At 42.2% G+C, this 21191-nt stretch overlaps 1 protein-coding gene across 1 annotated transcript in view; it reads right to left on the bottom strand.

Moving 5' to 3' along the window:
• ITGA2 (integrin subunit alpha 2) overlaps positions 1-17527 on the bottom strand; it is a 112131-nt gene extending 94604 nt beyond the window's left edge. The window contains exon 1 of the mRNA XM_055422064.2: positions 17328-17527. Within this exon, the coding sequence (XP_055278039.2) occupies positions 17328-17385 (58 nt within the window). The 5' untranslated portion in view covers positions 17386-17527. The remainder of the gene's footprint in view (positions 1-17327) is intronic.
• Positions 17528-21191: the final 3664 nt, after the last annotated feature.

The raw sequence follows: 21191 nt of genomic DNA, 5'->3' as shown, positions 1-21191 counted from the left end.
AATATTCAAAAAAACCATACATTCTACTGATTGCCTGATATAGTCCTGTAATACATTTTGCCTTGGCTCTACATCTTTTGATCACCTCTTCACTTGATAACTTTATAAAATTGTATTCTCTAAAAAGTATTTCATTTTTTTGGTAAGGTAAATTGAAGGTTTAAAATTATTATTATTACTATTTACAGTTAAAAAAAGTTTCTTTCATTTCCATAATGCATTGTTTCTAATGTCATGTAAATATTCAGGATTGTTATCCAGTATCTTGTATGTGTGTATGCATGTATGTGCATGCACGCACTAGTTACTCGGTCGTGTCCGATTCTTCGTGACCCCATGGACTGTAGCCCATCGGGATCCTCAGTCCATGGGATTCTCCAGGCAAGAATACTGGAGTGAGTTGTCATTTCCTCCTCCAGGAGATCTCCCCAACCCAGTGATCAAACCCGGATCACCTGCATTGTGGGCAGATTCTTTACCATCTGAGCCAGCAGGGAAGCCCCCCAATATCATACAGGAGCTATAACATTTCAAGGCACTTCAAATTTTCTTTTACAGGGATTAATCCAGAAACTTTTTGAACTGATGACATTTATCAACCAGTTTGTTGTTGATGTCTTTGTTGAATATGTTAGGGTATGAAAGAGACAATGATCTGAAATATTACACATGTAATAAAAATGTCAGACATGTGAATACATGGAAAGAAGCCTGAAGTGAGGGTCCTGATGCTTAAGCTTCACTTGTTTTATAGTAAATCTGCCTTTGTCCCTAAAAGTAGGTGCTTAACCTGTTCTGTTCACTGTTATATTTGCCAGTACTTGGAGTATCTACATGATTGTAGATCAATAAAATCAGTTGAATTAATAGAAGGACTGCTGATTGTTTCACCTTTCCACCTAACAATATGTTATACATCAGTTCAGTTCAGTTCAGCTGCTCAGTCATGTCTGACTCTTTGAGACCGCATGGACTGCTGCACGCCAGGCCTCCCTGTCTATCACCAACTCCCGGAATTTACTCAAACTCACGTCCATTGAGTTGGTGATTCCATCCAACCATCTCATCCTCTGTCATCCCCCTCTCCTCCCGCCTTCAATCTTTCCCAGCATCAGGGTCTCTTCAAATAGGTCAGCTCTTCGCATCAGGTGGCCAAAGTACTGGAGTTTCAGCTTCAACATCAGTACTCCCAACGAATATTCATGACTGATTTCCTTTAGGATGGACTGGTCGGATCTCCTTGCAGTCCAAGGGACTCTCAAGAGTCTTCTCCAACACACCATGGTTCAAAAGCATCAATTCTTTGGTGCTCAACTTTCTTTATAGTCCAACTCTCACACCCATACATGACTAGTGGAAAAACCATAGCCTTGACTAGATGGACCTTTGTTGGCAAAGTAATGTCTCTGCTTTTTAATATGTTGTCTAGGTTGGTCATAACTTTTCTCCCAAGGAGTATGCATCTTTTAATTTCATGACTGCAGTCACCATCTGCAGTGATTTTGGAGCCCCCAAAAATAAAAGTATGTCACTGTTTACACTGTTTCCCCATCTATTTGCCATGAAGTGATGGGACCAGAAGCCATGATCTTTTATTTTCTGAATGCTGAGCTTCAAGCCAACCTTTTCACTCTCCTCTTTCACTTCCATCAAGAGGCTCTTTAGTTCTTCTTCGCTTTCTGCCATAAGGGTAGTGTCATCTGCATATCTGAGGTTATTGATATTTCTCCCAGCAATCTTGATTCCAGCTTGTGCTTCATCCAGCCCAGCGTTTCTCATGATGTACTCTGCATATGTTAAATAAGCACGATGACAATATACAGCCCTGACATACTGCTTTTCCTATTTGGAACCAGTTAGAACTGGACATGGAACAACAGACTGGTTCCAAATAGGAAAAAGTTATGCATACAATGGGAGATAAGTGAAGACCTGGTTCATTAACAAATAAAAGTTCTAGACTAACTCAAAGAAAGATGCTTGAATTCACGTTACTGAAATACATTTTGAGATACAGTCCTCCTTCTGAGAAGAAGGATTAAATGACAGATTAATACATATGTATACAGATATGGGCAAACATTTGTTGTTGTGTAGTTTCCAAGTCATGCCTGACTCTGTGATCCCATGGACTGTATCCCACCAGGCTCCTCCATCTGTGGGATTTCCCAGGCAAGAATACTGGAGTGAATTGTATATAAAAATATACACACACATTGTATTTTATATTTAGAATTTTAGAGAACATTTAACTTTACTTTTTACCTGGCTTTAGGAGACTCCTAAAAAGAATATTGACGATATTTTAGGGTGACGAAGTGGCAGAACTATGCAAGTGCTGGAAGTACAACAATTTTTTTTTTTTTAACTGAAAAATCCACATACTGGACAAGACCAACAATACCTTGTAGAATCTAAAAGCTTGGCTTCTGATATTAGAATAGCTCTGTGACCTTGGACAAGCTACTCATCTTCTATAAGCCACCTCTTCTTCTTTGAAAGAGACCCAATCCATAAGCCTACTTTACTGTGATCAGAGAGAATATAATAAAATCCTCAACCCAGTGTCCAGCACATGATGTGCACTTAGTAAAGATAGCTTGCTTTTGTGATTATTTTTACTATTAATAACATTCATTATATGTTACTGACAATAGCATCTTTTTTGAGAAATTTTAAAAGGCATTTCAATTTGTGATCAAACTTTCACCTCTGACACAAAAAGCATATCCTGAATAAGTTTCCATTTAAGTTTCTGAGAACTGCTGTGTAATGGGTAGGAGGACAGCGTGTCTGCAATTTGCTGACACACACTCACCATGAGAGCCAAGAAAACATTATCAGCCCATGGACCCTCCAGGAAGCCATGGACGCAGGAAATGGGTTACTCAGACCCTGACTTTGAAACTAAGAAAACAGACTTCAAACTCTCAAGTGTAGTTAATCATTACCTAGAATATGTATGACAACAGAAAATGGGCATAGGTCGCATTAGATCCTTGAACATGTACAAAATTACAGGAAATCATTCTCAACAGTATTGTCTTCATGCTGAAAGGACAATACTGTGGAAAGAATTTAGAAAATCCTTCCCCCTTCCTCTCAGAAAAAAAAATAATAAAGCAGCTAAACTTAGAAATTATAGGCCCTTTGAAAAGAACCACACATTTATTCCATAGATTTAAGCTCTACAAGGTTTGGCTTATAGCTACAGTGCTTAAAAGAAAAAAAGCAGTGCAAAGCCAAAGGCATAAAATGACCCTTAAAACTGCTTCTGAAATACAGCAGTATAACATTCCCCTGCTTTCATTAAGAAAGAAAAATGCAGTTTTTTTCTTAAAAGTCTTTGAGTGTTAAATTTTATATTCAGTAAGGATCTAGCTTATCTTCCACAAATGACATTAGAAATAGAAAGCAGAGGGCCTGTGGGGCTACTTTGAATCCTCCATTTCCTCCAGTGTCTGACACTCTACCGCCAAATGAAAGGCACTCCATTGAGGACCCTTAAAATAATGAATGATGATAAAAAGGATGAATCCCAAGGATATAAATTTTGAAAAGTAACATTATATTTGCTTTTACAGTGTGTGAAATACTTTTCTGTTCACAATTCCATTTGATCCTCCCAGTGACCCAGCAAGGCTGGGAACAGTTTGCCTGTGACTTATCCAAAGTCTTCCAGAAAAATAGCAATAAAATTAAAATCTACTCTTCAGAGCTGGAGTTATTCCCATGATGCCATGAACATGTTTGTTTAATATATAAAGGGTTCTCAACTGGGAGCAATTTTGTCCCTCAGGGGTCCTTTGGTAATGTCTGGGCACATTTTTGGTTGTCACACTGTTGTGGGGAAAGGGAGTGTCTATTGGCATTTAGTGGGCAGAGACCAGGGATGTCACTCAGCATCCTAAAGTACATAGGACAGCCCCTCCTGCCACCCCTACTGCTCCATGCCCCCAAACAGTTACCTAGTCTCAAATGCCAATAATGCTGAAGTGATGGATCTAAACAATCAACGGTCTTATAAACACCATTAAGTTGATTAAGTCACTGTGGTGGTTTTAAAACATGTCTGGGACTGACTTGAGGCTCTTCCCATCAAGATGCTGCGTAAGTCTCCTCCCCTACAATCTAGGTGTGGTTTGGTAATTTCTTTGATGAATAGATGCAGTTGCCTGATTTCTGAGTGTAGGTTAGAAAAGATCATGCAGTTTCTGCCACTTTTGAGAGGGACACTTGCCTTGGGATCCCTGAGTTGCCCAATAAGAAATCAGGCTGTCCAGAGAGTGCCATGCTGGAGAAACCCCTTGATGAAACCATGTGAAGAGAGCTGCCCACCCTCTGAAAGTAACCACATGAGGGACCTCAAGCCAGAATGGCCCAGCCAAGCTCTTCTCAAAGTCCTATGCAAGAAACCATGAGGTAACAAATGATGGTCATCATTTTAAGCCACTAAGTTTTAGGGTGATTAGTTACATGGCAACAGCTAACCAGAACAATCTTCAGAGACTCAAAGTCAAGTGCTCTGGCATACATGACTACAACTCCTCAAGTGAAAATGGATTAGAATCCATTTTGGAAGTAGGGGACAAGGAGAAGTTTATCAAAGAAATTTTCAGAAGAAATTGTGAAGGCTATCTTGAAATGATAGACTGCAGGTTGGATTCCTGGACTTCAGTCATTTTCAAAAGCTAGTTATTGTAAAAATGAGGTGTTTATTGGCAATACAATACTAGATGATCTCTTGAGGCTTCTTCTAGGACTAACTAGAATATCCTACTCTAATATATTTTTCAAAAGATAGACATTTTAAAATGTAACTTAAAATGTACTCTGATGAATATAAAGAATATGAATTAAAATAAATATCAAGCACCAGTTTACATTCACCAAACTATAAAAAGCTTAAAAAAAACGACAAAAAATAAAGTCTAATGTTGGTAAAAGTGGTAAAAATCACACACTACTGATGACCACAGTGTTCAGTATGCAAGAAGAGCTAAATAATAAAGATAAGTTTTGATTAGTAATGTTGCTTTTGGAAATTATCCAAAAGGAAAAAGAAAGAAAAAGCTTCTCATACATTGATATTTATAGCCACATTACTTGCAATAGGGGGAAAAAACCCACAGGAAACAACCTAAATATCCAACAATGGGACAATAGTTAACCATGACATGGCAGGATGTATTAATGTAAAGTTCTAAATATAAAGACCACATGGCAAAGCATAGACAAAAGATAAGTGAAAAGAGTAAACACGTCATTTTCATATAAACAGTGATTATATCTCTGAAAATTTACTTTCACACAAATATCAAAAGAAAGAAATATTTTTTTTCTGTTAACGTGAATATCAGTACATCGTTTTCTAATAAGATATTGAAATATTCTGCTTTATAAAGAAAAGCTATAAACTTAAAGTATTAATCAAGTTTAGTACTTTGATGGACATATTTACCTCATGTTATTGAAATTCTATCTTTATTTAAAAAAATTTTTACCAATCATTTTCTGGGTGCTTACAACATGTCAGGTCCTGGGAATACAATGATAAATAGAATGAAAGGTAATCATAAAAGTGTATTCAGTGGGAGAGATAGTCAAGTTGAAGATAAATTATAGTGCTGCTTTATGAAAACAGAAAAGGGGGACAGGAAAGGGCTTTTTAGAGGAAAAAAAGATGTCTGCACTGTCCTAATACTTTATCTTGTTATTTGTAAACAGCACCATCTTAGTTTGACATTTCAAGACAAAGGAGAAACATTCCAAAAGCAAACAAACTTTGTCAAAGTGAAAAAAAATCAATTAAAGGAATATTTTAGCATGTTTGGATAAACCTGTAACAAACAAGGATCTGTGCATATACAAATTGGAAAGTGCTAGAAAGTTTTCAGCTTGGCATTCATTCAGAAAGTGTGCCTTTAATCCATACTACATTAGCAGTCATACATGCGTCATTCATTCGACAAAACAAGACACGGCGCCCATCTTCTCAGATTTTGTGATCTACAGGATACAAATCCCAGTAAACAGATCATTGACATAGAATGTGACACTGCTATGAAAGGTCCATGTGAGAAGGACAACGAAATTGGGTTAGGAGTTGGGAAGGCTTCCTGGGGTACATGAGCCTCAGTGAACCTGAGACTTAAAGGATTTATAGAATATGAGTTAGGGGCTAAATTGTATCTGAGAAAGAGAGAACACATATAAAGGTAAGAAACTATGGAACTGTACTATTAAAAAGCACTAAGGTCACATCTTGGGGCTTCCCTGGTGGTTCAGATGGTTAAGAACCCACCTGCAATGTGGGAGACCCAGGTTCAATCCCTGGGTTGGGAAGATGCCCTGGAGAAAGGAATGGCTACCCACTCCAGTATGCTTGCCTGGAGAATTCCATGGACAGAGGAGCCTGGCAGCCTACAGTCCATGGGGTCACAGTGGGACACAATTGAGTGACTAACACTTTCACTTTCAAGTTCTCATCTCACTTGAACCATAGCCGAAAATAAATAAATAAATAAAATGATACTAATCTGTTAAAATATGATTACTTAGGGGCAAAAATTAAATACTGCAATAACAAAAGGGACTTCATAATTACTACTGGAGAAGGCAATGGCACCCCACTCCAGTACTCTTGCCTGGAAAATCCCATGGGTAGAGGAGCCTGGTAGGCTGCAGTCCATGGGGTCACTAAGAGTCGGACACGATTGAGCGACTTCACTTTCACTTTTCACTTTCATACATTGGAGAAGGAAATGGCAACCCACTCCAGTGTTCTTGCCTGGAGAATCCCAGTGACGGGGGAGCCTGGTGGGCTGCCGTCTATGGGGTCGCACAGAGCTGGACACGACTGAAGTGACTTAGCGGCAGCAGCATAATTACTACATGCTATCGTCTGAATGTCTGTGTCCTGTCAAACATCCTATATTGAAATTCTAACCCTCAAAGATGATGGTACCAGGAGGTGGGTGCCTTTGTGAGGCGCTCAGGCTTTGCCCTCGTGAAGGGAATTAGTACCTCATAAGAGAGGCTCCAGAGAGGCCCTTCCCCTTTCACCACAGGAGGACATGGCAGAAGCCACCAGCTATGATCCAGGAAAAGAGCACTCACCACAATGTGACCTTGCTGCCACCCTGATCTTAAATTCCTCAGCCTCCAGAACTGTGAGAAATACATTTGTATTGTCTATAAGCTACCCAGTCTGTGGTATTTTGTTATAGCAATCTGAAAGAACTAAGACACTATGGCATTTACTTAAATTATCTAACCATCTTTCAGTTCTACGCTAAGACTTTTTTTAATCTGGGCTATTACAATTTATATAAAGGAAAATAAAAAGCAAGTAAAAGTACCTCAATTTTCAAAGCTATGTTCCCCCTCCCCTCCAAAACAATGTTAATAAGTACACAGAAAACTAAGTCAATTACTGTGAAATATCTATGTTATGTACTAACATTCATACTAACATTCAGAATATGGTTACAAAAAGGTTTTGTAATTCAGTGTCCATATTTATCAAGTGTCCAAGAGGCTGTTTAGTTAAAGGACCTGGAGGAAGCTGGTAAACAATTTGGGATAGAGTTATCTGACTGAATTGACCAGAAGCCAGCTTGCATTCAGTCTACATTTCTACATGGTATCCATGGAAATGAGATCAGGCCTGCACAAAGACTACAAAGGCCACCTTTGAATGGATCAGGAGAATGACAACGGCCAATGTTCAAGGCTTCCACGAACACAATGGCTTTGCACACGCTCTTCAGAACACAATAGAACAGTCTCTTACACTGACAATACAGCGTCCATCACCCTTTTTTTTTTCATTGCTCTGTTTAAACATTAACCTCATTTTTATACAGAAAGCCTTTCAATGATCAGGAGTTATGTACAGTTTCTGTAGTATAAACTGTCTCTAGTCTCTTTAAATTAATAACAGGAAGAATTGCAGTTACTCTTTCAGACACAGAATAATACTGCAGGAATCTTCTAGGAACTGTTTGATCAACAGAACAGACCATTCTCTCAAAGGAAGAAAAACCTATTTGAAAATTATGAACAGTCCCAATATTCAATGAACCTGAAAACATTACAAAAATATGCAGTTCAAGTTTATACTGGTTAGTAAATGTAATTTACAGGTACAAGAGTAGGCAGGCATAGACTGGATAAAATATTTGACTACAAATACCTTGAACTAATAACTTTAACAAAATTAGGAGTAGGCTTTCTTTTCTAATTTATATTAATGGAAATGTTTAAAATGCCTTGAAAAAAACCAGTGAGCTATATGCAGAATAAAAGGCTTTAATATTTTAAGAACAGAACCTTTTGAAGATGACACTAATCCTCTGTGCTATATGGGACTCAGATTTCTCAAAAGATTGTTTTGAGGATCTTTATTATACTAGGTAGAAATAAAGCATTAAAAGCTTAACTGGAGACACATAAATCTATAGCTACAAAAGAATTTCTTTGTTTTTTTTTTTAGAATATCTGACCACAGCACCGAACTTAATTCTACTAATAGAATTGGAATATTTTTATATATTATGCACCATAAAAACAGCTCTAAACTTGTTAATTACAACTGCTTTAATGCAGTAAATATGTTCTGAAGCAAACAAAAGTGTATATACATCAGCTCCCTCTAATCCAAGCAGCCACTTTGGGGGGTGGGAGGTGCCGATTCCCGTAGCTCTGCTGTCTTCTCTCTGCGGGCCTTGGTCAGCTTCACCTTTCTCTCATCAATTAACATCCTCTCCATTTCATAGCCCAGAATCCGCTTTGCCTTCTTTCACGTGATCATCTGTGGCTTCTAATCTGTCCAGGGGGGCTGAAGGGCATCCAGTTTCCCCCTTCGTCTCCTTTATCCCTGACAGCATCCTTTCCACTGATAGCATCCTTTTCACAGACATCAGTTCCCCTCTTCTCCTCTCACGTCATGGGCTCCTGCCAAGTCCGGATGCTTCAATGTAAATTCAAAACTACAAGGGTACTGTGCAGTACCATAAATGACAGAAGTAAAAAAAAAAAAAAAAAATGAAGAAAAACCCCCACAACAACGATGTTTGCACAAGTTTCTCCAATGTTTGCTTTTAAGCAGACGTTCCCACTTCAGTCCTCTAGCTCCTTTCTTCCCCACTTCCTGTCAGACTTCCAGACACTGTCCCCACCCTTCATCTCTGGTTGACTCCTCAGCCCACAAAACTCTGGTTGTGCTTTCGTCCCTCAGTGAAGACTGCCCTCGCCAAGGCATCAGACCTGCCTGACTTAGGTGAAGGAGCTGATCCTGCAAGCTCTTGAAACACTTCTGTGGCGCCCCAGTCCCCACAGCCCATTTTTCCCTCCTCCAGCCGCGCCTTCTCTCCCCTGGTGTCTCCACTTCCTCATCTGACCCTCTAAGGTGGCTCCTCAGCTTGTAGCCAGTCACCGGCTAGTCTGTCTCCGTCTGACTCATCAGCGTTATGTCTGCAATCCCTCTCCAGATGCCCACGACTCCTCACTCTCTATCCCCATCTTCCTCTCGCTCCTGTTCCCAACACCCCTGCACACAACCATCTAATAACTGCAGCTGGTGATGGACAGGGAGGCCTGGCGTGCTGTGATTCATGGGGTTGCAAAGAGTCGGACACGACTGAGCGACTGAACTGAACTGTACACCTGGCTGTCTCAAACTCAACCTGCCAACCAGAACTGCTCTTTTTCCTCAGATCTCGCCTTCCTTCAGCCTTCCCTGTTCCAGTGAATGGCCCCCCCATTGAAATATTTACATCAGAAACCCAGGCGTCAGTCTTACAGTCTACCACTCTTGTCAATCAATCACCACATCCTGTCGATTCTTCCTTAATTCCTTTCGCATCTGTCCCCAGCTATCTTTCCCTACTGCTGCTCTCTGGGTTTGGACCACTGCCATCTCTAACGCTGAAATGAGACCATTCACTCCGCTGTCCCCTCTTGCTGCCAGGGTGATCTGCCAAGGAGCCAACCTGAGTGTATCACTGCCTTGCTCAAGGCCCTTCAGAGGCCTCCAGCCGTCCTCAGAATAAACTCTAGGCCCCTTGCCAGGACTTAGAAAGGCCTTTCATGGTAGGATGCCCGCTCACCTCCCAGCTCTGACTTTCTGTGAATACTTCGAGCAATGTGCTCCTGGCATAATGACTTTCTCCTTTCCTATTCAAGCATCTGAGACATCTGGCTAAGGAACTAGGAGACAGAGCCTACTCCTGATCACAATCAATTATTGCCTACAGTCATTTAAAAAGAACTGGACTCCAGGGCACTTCACAGCAGAGCTGAACGGTAATGATTATTTCCTGCCTCTAGGATGGCCTTTCCAGAGTTTGATACTCAAACATGTCTCAGTGATATTTCTCCATCCTCTGAATTCAACATTGAATTGTATACCACTCATTCAGCAATTTATTACATGAGACCATATGACACCTATTATATTATCAAAACTTACATGTTTATGTTATAGGCATAGACAACATAACAATAGAAACAACCTAAGTTTCAAATTACATAGAAATTTTTAAAAACACCAAGAGGTATGAATACTTGAAATTTCAGTAACTCAGAAACTCAAAGTCAGTATCAACTGCTGCTGCTGCTAAGTCACTTCAGTCGTGTCCGACTCTGTGCGACCCCATAGACAGCAGCCAACCAGGCTCCCCCGTCCCTGGGATTCTCCAGGCAGGAACACTGGAGTGGGTTGCCATTTCCTTCTCCAATGTGTGAAAGTGAAAAGTGAAAGTGAAGTCGCTCAGTCATGTCAGACCCTTAGCGACCCCACGGACTGCAGCCTATCAGGCTCCTCCATCCATGGGATTTTCCAGGCAAGAGTACTGGAGTGGGGTGCCATTGCCTTCTCCAGTCAGTATCAAGGACCTGCTTTATTTCTCCCTTTCCACTAGGCCAGTGTGTTGGCTTTATCCCCAGGCTAGCTGACACTATGGCTGCAAGATGGCTATGGCTATTCCAAGAGTCCCATCCAGACCTGACAATATGCTTAATAACTAGTATCTCTCTTAGGAATAAAAAATTGTTTCCCAAAAGTCCCTGAGCAGATCTGTACCACTCATTCAGCAATTAATGTATCTGTGCTTATTCAGCAATTAATTACATGAAACCACATGACATCTATTATGTTATAAAAACTTACATTATATCTTTGTTATAGGCATAGACAACACAACAAAAACAAAACAAGTTTTAAATTACGTAGAAAGTTTTCTCCACATCTCAATGGCTAAAATTCCATTATATACCCATGTCCAAATCAGATAGTAGCAAGAGATCTGGGGCCACCATCACTGGTTCAGTTCAATTACCCTTCAATTACCTCCTAGTTGTGCAGAGGAAAGATTAACCCAGTAACTGGGATTCTGTCAGAAAGGAGGATGGCAGGGTATAAAATTGGTTAGGCAGCCCCTCCCAGGGGCTGAGACAATTTCCCTCATGTGCAGATGTGTTCCATGTAGATTACAACCTCTCTGGATAACGTTTCAAGTTCCCTATGGTTCTACATTGGACCCAGCACACTGCCTTACATAAAGCAAGTGTTACATAAAGATACGATCAAATACTAGTTTTATGGAATTCACTGTAGCCAGAGCAGCAAAGCACCTACATCTCATCAGAAGGGGAATCATAGGGATCACTTTCATACACAAGACCTATTGTCGTCTCAGGATTTGTGGTATCAAGATTCTTCTCTTTAGAGAGTCATTATTCTGTGTGCTCCTCCTGGTAAATCATTAGTTACCATAACAAAAGCACACACCATAACTCCGCACCTTGGAGTTACTGATTGGAGTAACCGCTTTCCATGGTTCTTTCCCTCTTATGCTGTGTTTAGTCTTTCCATAATGTCCAAAGCTAAGCAAGGCTGATTATGACTTTGGTGGTAGCATTTACATGATGTCAGGATGATACTTTTGGTCCCAAATATTTTCCCTATTCTTCCTGAAATTTTTACATTTTCTTTTGAATAAGTGCTGCTTTATTGATAATGTATAAGAGCAAACATTTTTGGCATGTAAGGGCCCCACGTATCACTTCAGTTCAGTTCAGTCGCTCAGTCGACTCTTTACAACCCCATGAATCGCAGCTCGCCAGGCTCCCTGTCCATCACCAACTCCCAGAGTCTACCCAAACCCATGTCCATCGAGTCAGTGATGCCATCCAGCCAACTCATCCTCTGTCGTCTCCTTCTCCTCCTGCCCCCAATCCTTCCCAGCATCAGGGTCTTTTCCACTCGTCGCATGAGGTGGCCAAAGTATAGGAGTTTCAGCTTCAACATCAGTCCTTCTAATGAACACCCAGGACTGATCTCCTTTAGGATGGAGTGGTTGGATCTCCTTGCAGTCCAAGGGACTCTCAAGAGTCTTCTCAAGCTTCAGAGTTCAAAAGCATCAATTCCTCAGCGCTCAGCTTTCTTCACCATCCAACTCTCATACTCATACACGACTACTGGAAAAACCATAGCCTTGACTAGACGGACCTTTGTTGGCAAAGTAATGTCTCTCCATTTAAATATGCTTTCTAGGTTGGTCATAACTTTCCTTCCAAGGAGTAAGCGTCTTTTAATTTCATGTGTCACTTAAATTCAAATAAATATGGGTGTCTAACTGAGTTGGTTTGAGTAGTAGACATGATTTTTGAAACAGCAGATATGTTATTTCAAATTTAGGCAAAGATAGAGTATTGAAATATCTTTTTATCATATCTTGAACATTTTGTCCAAATGGAAGTTACTATGGGGAATTAGAGTAGGTTTACATATGTTTTCAGAAAGAGACAGACAGACATGGTATTTCAACCAATACATTCTTAGCGATGACTATTAAGTTGGAAAGGAAAATAATCAAAGAGAACCTGTTACTTCTAACAATCAACATTCAGGAACAACTCTGTGACTGTCCCCTCGAAAGTAGCTGATGGCTAATGTCATCTAAGAGGAAACGAATCTGCCATAGAAGAGGATGCTGTCGGTCTTGTTGTGCTTGATGAAGAACAGGAAAGGGTGATCACAATGGAAACACAAATGGTGCTGATAATACACTAGAAATTCTTTATTTTTTGACACACAGACTGAATGGTCTTTATTCTGCTGAATGTCTAAAATTCTACCATTAGATGCTCATCTCTTTACACTAACAGGCTCCTTCCTTTTTTATATGTCAAGGGCTATCAGCACACTAAGACAGAAGCAGTCATCACCTACTTTAGAGGGAATTCACTTGACCTGATGCGTTCTCTCAGTGTTGAAATACACCTGACTTGGTGGTCACCACAGAACAAGGTGGTACAGGCAATTTGGAATTTTAATTTGTTAGGAAAGAGAAGGTGCAGTATTTAAGCAATTACTTCCAAACCTGGCTGTATATCAGAAATGTATGAGTAATTGTTTTTAAATACTGAATGGCATGGTGTGCGTGCATGCATAGTCATGTACGACTCTCTGCAACCCTTTGGACTGTAGCCTGGCAGGCTCCTCTGTTCATGGGATTTTCAGGCAAGAATACTGGGAGTGGGTTACCATTTCCTCCTTCAGGGGATCTTCTCGACCCAGGGATTGGACCCGCATCTCCTGTGTCTCCTGCATTGCAGCAGGATTCTTTATATGCTGAACCACCAGGGAATCCCTTAAAAACTGAATCCTAAGCCTCATTCCATGAATGTGAATCAAAACAGTGGCTCCAGAACCAGTATTTAGGAGAGTAAAGCTTAGTGTACTTTGGGTAGATGTAGATGGAGAGTCATGGAGGAAAGGAGTTACCATATTGGATGGTGGCCTAAGGTGGTTGAGGGGCTGAGGCTGACTGGAGAGAGGTCGTTGAGGATAGGTCCTGGAAATAAGAGATTACTTAAAATTTCCCTTTTTATTAAAAAACTTCCCTACTTTATCATTTTACTTGGGGTTGTCTCTTTTAACTTAGGACACAGGTGAATTGCAAAGAGATGAGAGAAACAGGGAAAAAGCATCAAAGCAGTGAAGTCAAAATAACATAATATGGAGAATATTCTAATACCAAACATGGTATGATCAAGTGCAGTCAGAATAGAGAATGGTGTGCATAGTTGTGTATGAGTGGCTTGGGGATGTATGAACTGTGGATGTGCCCCACAAACTAAGCAGTGCGTGTGCTTGTGTGTGTGTGCAGGGCAAGTGTGGTAGAGAAGAAGCTGAAGAGGAAGGCTGCGGTCAGATAGTGAAAGACTTTATGACATGCCACAAAATTGGGACTTGGCACTACGTGATCTGGGCAGCCACACAATGTTTGACACAAGGGGGTGACTGGATACAGATACATGTTTAGAAAGATAACCCTGGTGACAAAGTGACAAACACAGTGAAACCAGTTTAAAAACAGTAGGGGTCTAGAGACAAAAAAGTGAGGGCCTGAACTCACTTCAGGCACATGGGTGGGAGCAGAAGGCACATGAGTTGGGGAGAACAGACAGAACTTGGAGATGGACCGTGAGGTTGCCAACAAGGGAAGAGATCCCGGATTTTCATGTTTGCAGGATAACGCTGCCATTAAACACTAATAGATGATGTGGGGAAAAATTTCAGTGAGGTATCCACTTTGGTTGGGGACACGAGTCACCTAGGTGGAGATATTTGCTGAACCAGAACTCAGCAGAGGAGTCTGGCTGGAGATGCTGACTTGAGTGGGGAGCAGGCCCAAAAGGAACTGGTAGAAGGAAGAGGATCCAGCATGGAATTCTGTGAACACCAATAAGGACTGGGCCAAAGAGCCGAGCCTGTGAAGGAGACTAAGGAAGAACAGCCAGGAAAATAGGAGACAAACAGGGAGAACAGAAGCCAGGGATGGACGGTGTTTCAGGAGGAAAGAGCGGCCAAATTACACACTAATGGAGGACTTGCTTACTAAGAGGAAAATTAGAATATTTACAGCCCGAGGGGAAATTAGGGATTTGAAAATATTCATTAGACAGGGGTGACTTGGGCAGGGTACCAGAGATAGCAAAGCATGAGGCCTAGAATCCAGAGGCAAGGATTATCCTTGGCCAAGCAACACACTAGAGAGTGTAAGTGACGTCATGCATTTAAAAATCACATTTCCTTTTCCCCTATGGACCTATTACTTGGTTTATGGATCATCCAGGCCTCTTATGGTCTTTCTTTTCCATTCTCCACCTGCTGGTTACCAGTTCAATGACTGCAAGCACTTAAATCAAGGAAGATCAATGAAAGGTGATAAATATGAAACCAAACTAAGAGCACCGCTTTTTCTTAAATACCTGTGAGAATGTTTACAGACAGCCAATCTGAATCTAAGTGTTAAAATGAGATTTGAGGGTTTTAAGTTTCTACAGTGGTTGGCTTATATGCTGGAGTGTACGCTAGATGTATAAATACACACACACACAAGCCTTTTACATTTTAATTTTTGGTATTTATAGTGAATAATTATACATGGATATAACCTATAAACAACTACAAACATGTATGCATAATAATGATGAGTGCTCAAAAATTTTATACAGATAGGGTCATGCCATAAAAAACTGTAGCTGTCACAAACTGAGAGCTTTCAATTATTTGCTTTAATCTTGGACATTCATGATATCCAAAAATGATGCTGTTTTCCTGGGAACTTGGGTTCAGATCACAAATGAGAAAGCTTTATTACGATCATCCTGAATTAAGAGAAAACCTGTTCCTTGAGTATGGAAACACCTGAAGCAGGAGGAAGGAGGAATACACAAACTGGACAGATGTCATTTTACATCACCTCTGCTGGCTTGCAGCGAGGTGTCGAGTTGTTCTTGTTAACCAGCTCCGGAGGGGAAAAACTCTAAACCTGACTTTATGCCTTGCAGTACCACATTCCTCTAAAGTTATTTCTCACTGCTTTGTTAAGAACAAGCCTCAACACTTCGAAGATAAGAAAATGATGTTATATTTCCATAGCTTCTGTTAATAAAGGATACTTAAAGAGAGCTGAAAATCTTGGACTGAAGTGTCCATTAGCTCTTAGGAAAGTGGAGGTGTCCAGGGACTGAATCTCAAGGTCAAAGTAATTTTATCTGAAACCTCTAGGTTAGGGTTGATGGCCCCTCAGAACATCCTTGGGGTCCCAGGAAAGAATATGTGAAGCAGCAGACCCAGGGTTAGACAAGAAAACGAACTGATGCCTATTCTCCGCTGGGGTGAGGACTATTTCTGTTTCTCTGCTCTTTTTCTGTGTTTCTGCTATTTCCCTAACCTGGAGCAAAAGCTACAGGATCTTCTTTTAGGATCAGGAACAGCAACTGGCTACATGCCTCAAAGGAGGGCAGTTTAGCAAAGATTTATCCTCTTGGTACAAACATTTGAAAATAAGAGGCCACTTTTTTGCTAGCTATTCAAATTACAAAATACAAATGTGACTCCCCCACTCCACCCCAAAAGCAAACTAAAGTTCTTGAAATAAGCACACACGAGGCTCTGGATAAGGTTTGGATAACGCACTCTTGATGGACTGTGCTCGCGCTGCAGCTGGGCACCCCCAGCCTCATTTTCCCACTTAGTGAAAAGGGGGTCAGGAGAGGGGCGGACCCGGCTCTCAACGCCTTGCCCTAGGAGTTACAGCTGCTGGTAATTCTTTTGTTGTAGCGCCAGAGATCCAAAAAGTGGAAAGAACTTTTTCCGGACCTAAGTTTACATTCGTTGAATAGACGACGTTACAACAATAAGAGGAAGGCAGAAGGGCAAAGAATTCCCCTCTGCCAAGCATTTAAGAGGCGCTTGGTTTTCCTACGTCCCCCAAGGGAAGACACAGCAGTGCTGTGTTCTGGAGGAATGAGGGCATTATTCACACGCTCCGGGTTGAAAAATAAGCGCACTGGGCTCCCAGGCTCCTGCAAAGCCACGAGGCATCGCGCTGAGGGGCAGGCTGCCGCCCGGGACCGAGTTCCCAGGATGCACGGAACCGCGGATCCCGGGTTTGGCGGGGCACCTGTCTGAGCCCGGCTGCAGGCGCCCCGCTAATCCCCTCTCCGCCACGCTTGGGTGCGCTTGCGTGTGTGCCTGAGAGCGAAGCGCGCTTCCAGTTAACTTCGAAAGGTGCTTTACAGACAGGATGAGACACGCCTGACGGGGACACCAGGCGGGGGCGAGCCGGAGCCGGAATGGGGAGCCCCTCTCCGTCCCGCTGGGATGTCTGGAAGCCTGGGTCCGCGTGGAATCGGAGCCGAGACGCGCGTCGCCTGCGCCTCGCGGGCTCAGCACTCCTGGCTCGCGCCCCCGCGGGGACCCACGCAGGTCCCTCCTGCAGCCGATGCGGAGCAAAGACGCCGCTTACCTTGACTGAGCACTACTACCAGCTGCAGCGGCGTGCCGCCTGTCCGTCCTGGCCGCATCCTGCGCCCGTCGCCCTGGCGCTGGAGCCGCTGTGAGTTTGCGCGGGGCTCCAAGGACACTGAGACGCCTCCAGAAGCCGTCCCGAGGGCTTCTCTCCCGCTCCCGGGCGTGAGCCGGGAAAAGTTGCCCGGCAACTCCCCGGGCGCCAAGGCCCGCCCCTTCGCCTCGGCACACCCCAGACCTGCCCCGGCCGGCCCCGCCCCGGTCGCGCACCCTCTCGGCGCGGCGAGCCGCACCTGGCGCCTCCACACCCCCGGAAGCCTCACCTCCACCCCCGCACACCATGCCAGCCCCGATCCAGGAAGCCGCGGGCATGGGGACCCCGCGCCCGGGGGGCCTTCCTACCTGCACAGCCGACGGCGAAAGTCAGGCAGTCGCTACCCCGCCCCGCGACAGTCTGATGTTAGCCCGGGGGACACCCCGGGTCCCCGAGAGACCCCGGCCCTCCTGCAGGCCTTCCGGCTCCTGGCAGGGGTGGGAGGGCTGGGGGCAGCCCTGAGCCTCAGTTCTCAGGGGCTGCGCGGTGCCTGCCTTCTCTGCCTTTCCCAAGTGGGTGGAGAAACGGACAAAAATAAGCGCAGAATGACCAGGTTAGAAACTAACCCGACAGGAAAGAAAATCTGCCCACAAGTTATGATTATCCCGAAGTGATATTTAAGCAAGAGCTGCTGCAAGAGCTGGGGGCGGGGTGGGGTGGCGTGGGGTGGGGGTGCGTTGGGGTGGGTGGGTGTTGTGTGTGTTAAAATTCTCACTCCTTCCTCTCCAAGATAATAAGCAGCTGATTTCATTGTTAACTTGAAGGGATTTACTTCAAGACACAAAGAAAGGAGTGAGAGCCCCGGTATGAACTCGTGATGCTTCCTTTTTGCATTACATTGTGAGTATTTTCTTCCATTATTTCAGGCCCAGGTCTGGAAAGAGAACATTCCATAACTACTTCTGAGCTTTTTACTTCCCAGCCTAAGAAATAAGATAGTCACTTTTCTTTAAATCTGGGTTTTCCTCTGAAAGTTGGCCCACAAATTCCCAGAACATTGCTGAAGCCAGGATCCTTCCAGTGACTACTTTTATGGAGTAATAACATGTTTTAATAAACTAAATGTAAGGAGTTACTAGTCTAATCATTATGGTTAGCACCATTCTAAACCTTTATGAAGCAGGTAACTATGAGAAGGGGCTTCCCTGGTGGCTCAGACAGTAAAGAATCCGCCTGCAATGCAGGAGACCCAGGTTCGATCTGTGGGTGGGGAAGATCCCCTGGAGAAGGAAATGGCTACCCACTCCAGCATTCATAGCTTTAGTCCATGAGGTCCCCAAAAAAGACATTTGCCCCTTGGAAGGAAAGCTATGACAAACTGAGACAGCGTATTAAAAAGCAGAGACATTACTTTGCTGACAAAGGTCTGTCTTGGTCAAAGCTATGGTTTTTCTGGTAGTCATGTAGGGATGTGAGAACTGGCCCATAAAGAAGGCTGAGCACCAAAGAGCTGATGCTTTGAAATTGTGGTGCTAGAGAAGACTCTCGAGAGATCAAACCTGTCAATCCTAAAAAAAAAAAAAATCAACCATGTATAGTCATTGGAAGGACTGATGCTGAAGCTGAAACTCCAGCACTTTGGCCACTTGATGGGAAGAGCCGACTCATTAGAAAAGACCCTGATGCTGGGAAAGACTGAGGGCAGGAGAAGAGGGTGGCAGAGGATGAAATGGTTGGATAGCATCACTGACTCAGTGGGCATGAGTTTAAGCAAACTCTAGGAGATAATGAAAGACGGGGAAGCCTGGCGGGTAGCAGTGCACGGGGGTTCAAAGAGTCGACTGAACAATTATGAAAAGGATGGTGTGCTTGGGACACTGCCATTAGGAAGCAAAGTGGTTCAAGATGGGAAGGATTTAATTGGTAAAAATCAAATGCTCCCCTTTACCACAGCTAGGGCTGAAGTCTTGAACTGTTAAAGTATTAAATTGGTGTGTATCAGGTGCTACTGCTTATAATCATGACTATAAACTCAGTACATTTGAATAAAAAATATACAGCCCCTAGTTCTTTCCTGTTTTCTTATCTGTCACTACTTACTAATCCTTGCAACACTTGAAGGCATTTTTTTTCTGCCCTGTGGATGCTACTCACCTGCTTACTAAGACTCCAGTGGCACCTGAGAATACGTAGGTGGCCGCTCACTAACCCTGACACCCAATCATGATGCTCCTCACAGACTTATTGCAGGAAGTCAGCCAGGTTTCAGGGAGATGAATATCTGTCTGTTTCCTTCTGACTCACTGAAATGTGAGTAAGTGTTTGGAACAGACCCTTGTTTGGGAGGCAGTGAGTTCTCTTCGTGTGAGACAGGAGTCTGTGCTTTGTCTCAGAGTGGCTGGAGAGGAAAATGCACCTTTCTTTGCTTTTGTGCTCAGAACTAGACGAATTAACATGCTGGCATGAGGTACAGGATAAATCAGGAGCTATATATTTCCAGAGCAGGCAACAATTTCACATTTCAAGAAACAAAAACCAACTTCTGCCCCACATTAAGTTTTTTCAGAGTGTAAAGGTTTCATGACACAAAAGAACTCCCACCTTAATCATCCTAGAAGCTATCCTGTCTAGGTGTAATTTTGCTGGTCACCACATTCTGAGTAGGAAATAGGACTAAGGCAGTTTTCTGAAACTCTTTGGTCTCAGGATGCCCTGGATAAATGAAAACAAAAATGTGATTAGGTATACTATGAAATGTTACTCAGCAATAAAAAGAAGGAAATTCTGCCATTTGCAGTGACATGGATGATGAACCTAGAAGACTTTATACTAAGTGAAATAAGCCAGGCAAAAGCAAATACTGTATGATCTTATTTACATGTGAGACCTAAAAGTGCCAACTTATTGTACAGAGAGTAGAATGGTGGCTACCAGGAGCTAGGGTGTGGGGAATAGGGGGCGATGTTGATCAAATGGTACAAACTTTCAGTTATAACATGATTAAGTTCTGGAGACCTAATGTACACCATGGTGCCTATAGCTAATAATACTGTTTTGTATACTTGGAATTTGCTAAGAGAATAGATCTGAAGTGTTCTTACTACACACACAGAAGAAATAAATATATGAGATAATGAATATGTTAATCAGCTTGGTTGTAGTTATCTTACAATGTATATGCATATCAAAACTTAGTCTATTTTAAATATATAAATGTTTTAATTAATTACTCCTCAATAGAGCTAGAAAAAAATATTGAGGATCCCAAAGAACTTCTGTGTGAATTGTTTCTATCAGTGTTTACCATGGAAAATATTGAAACAGATAAATTTTCAATATTCATGTGTTAGTTCATCTTAAAATAACAGTAAAATTTTACATGTTAACATAAATAATACATTTTATGAAAAATAACTTTCCCAAAATAAAAGAATTAATGAGATGAATGATACTATTTTATATTTGTGCCAGTCTTTTTAATATCTGACTTAAAAATAATAACTTGAATTCTCTTATCTGCTTCTGCTTTCAATCTGTTGTAGATAGGTAGTTTTTGTGAAGTTAGATGATTTAACCCATCATCACACAGATACATGGATGGGAAAATAAAACATAATTGTGGATATTCTTCTGATACTACACCAAAATTCAACAAGTGGTGTTTTGAAAAGACTAATTATGAAACCATGGGTTAAATCCCATTTCATCCGCCTTCCTTCATCAAAGTCATTTTAAAACTTGCATGTCCTCCAAGCTGCATGTAGCCTAAATCATGTTTGCCTGACTGAGTTGTTTTCTAGAAACTTTGGGTCAGCTGTGTCTACTTTA

This window comes from Moschus berezovskii, chromosome 18 (assembly GCF_049115385.1).
Source record: "Moschus berezovskii isolate FMDL1 chromosome 18, NW_MosBer_1.0, whole genome shotgun sequence".
Lineage (NCBI taxonomy): Eukaryota > Metazoa > Chordata > Mammalia > Artiodactyla > Moschidae > Moschus > Moschus berezovskii.
This window is presented reverse-complemented; position numbering and strand designations above follow the sequence as displayed.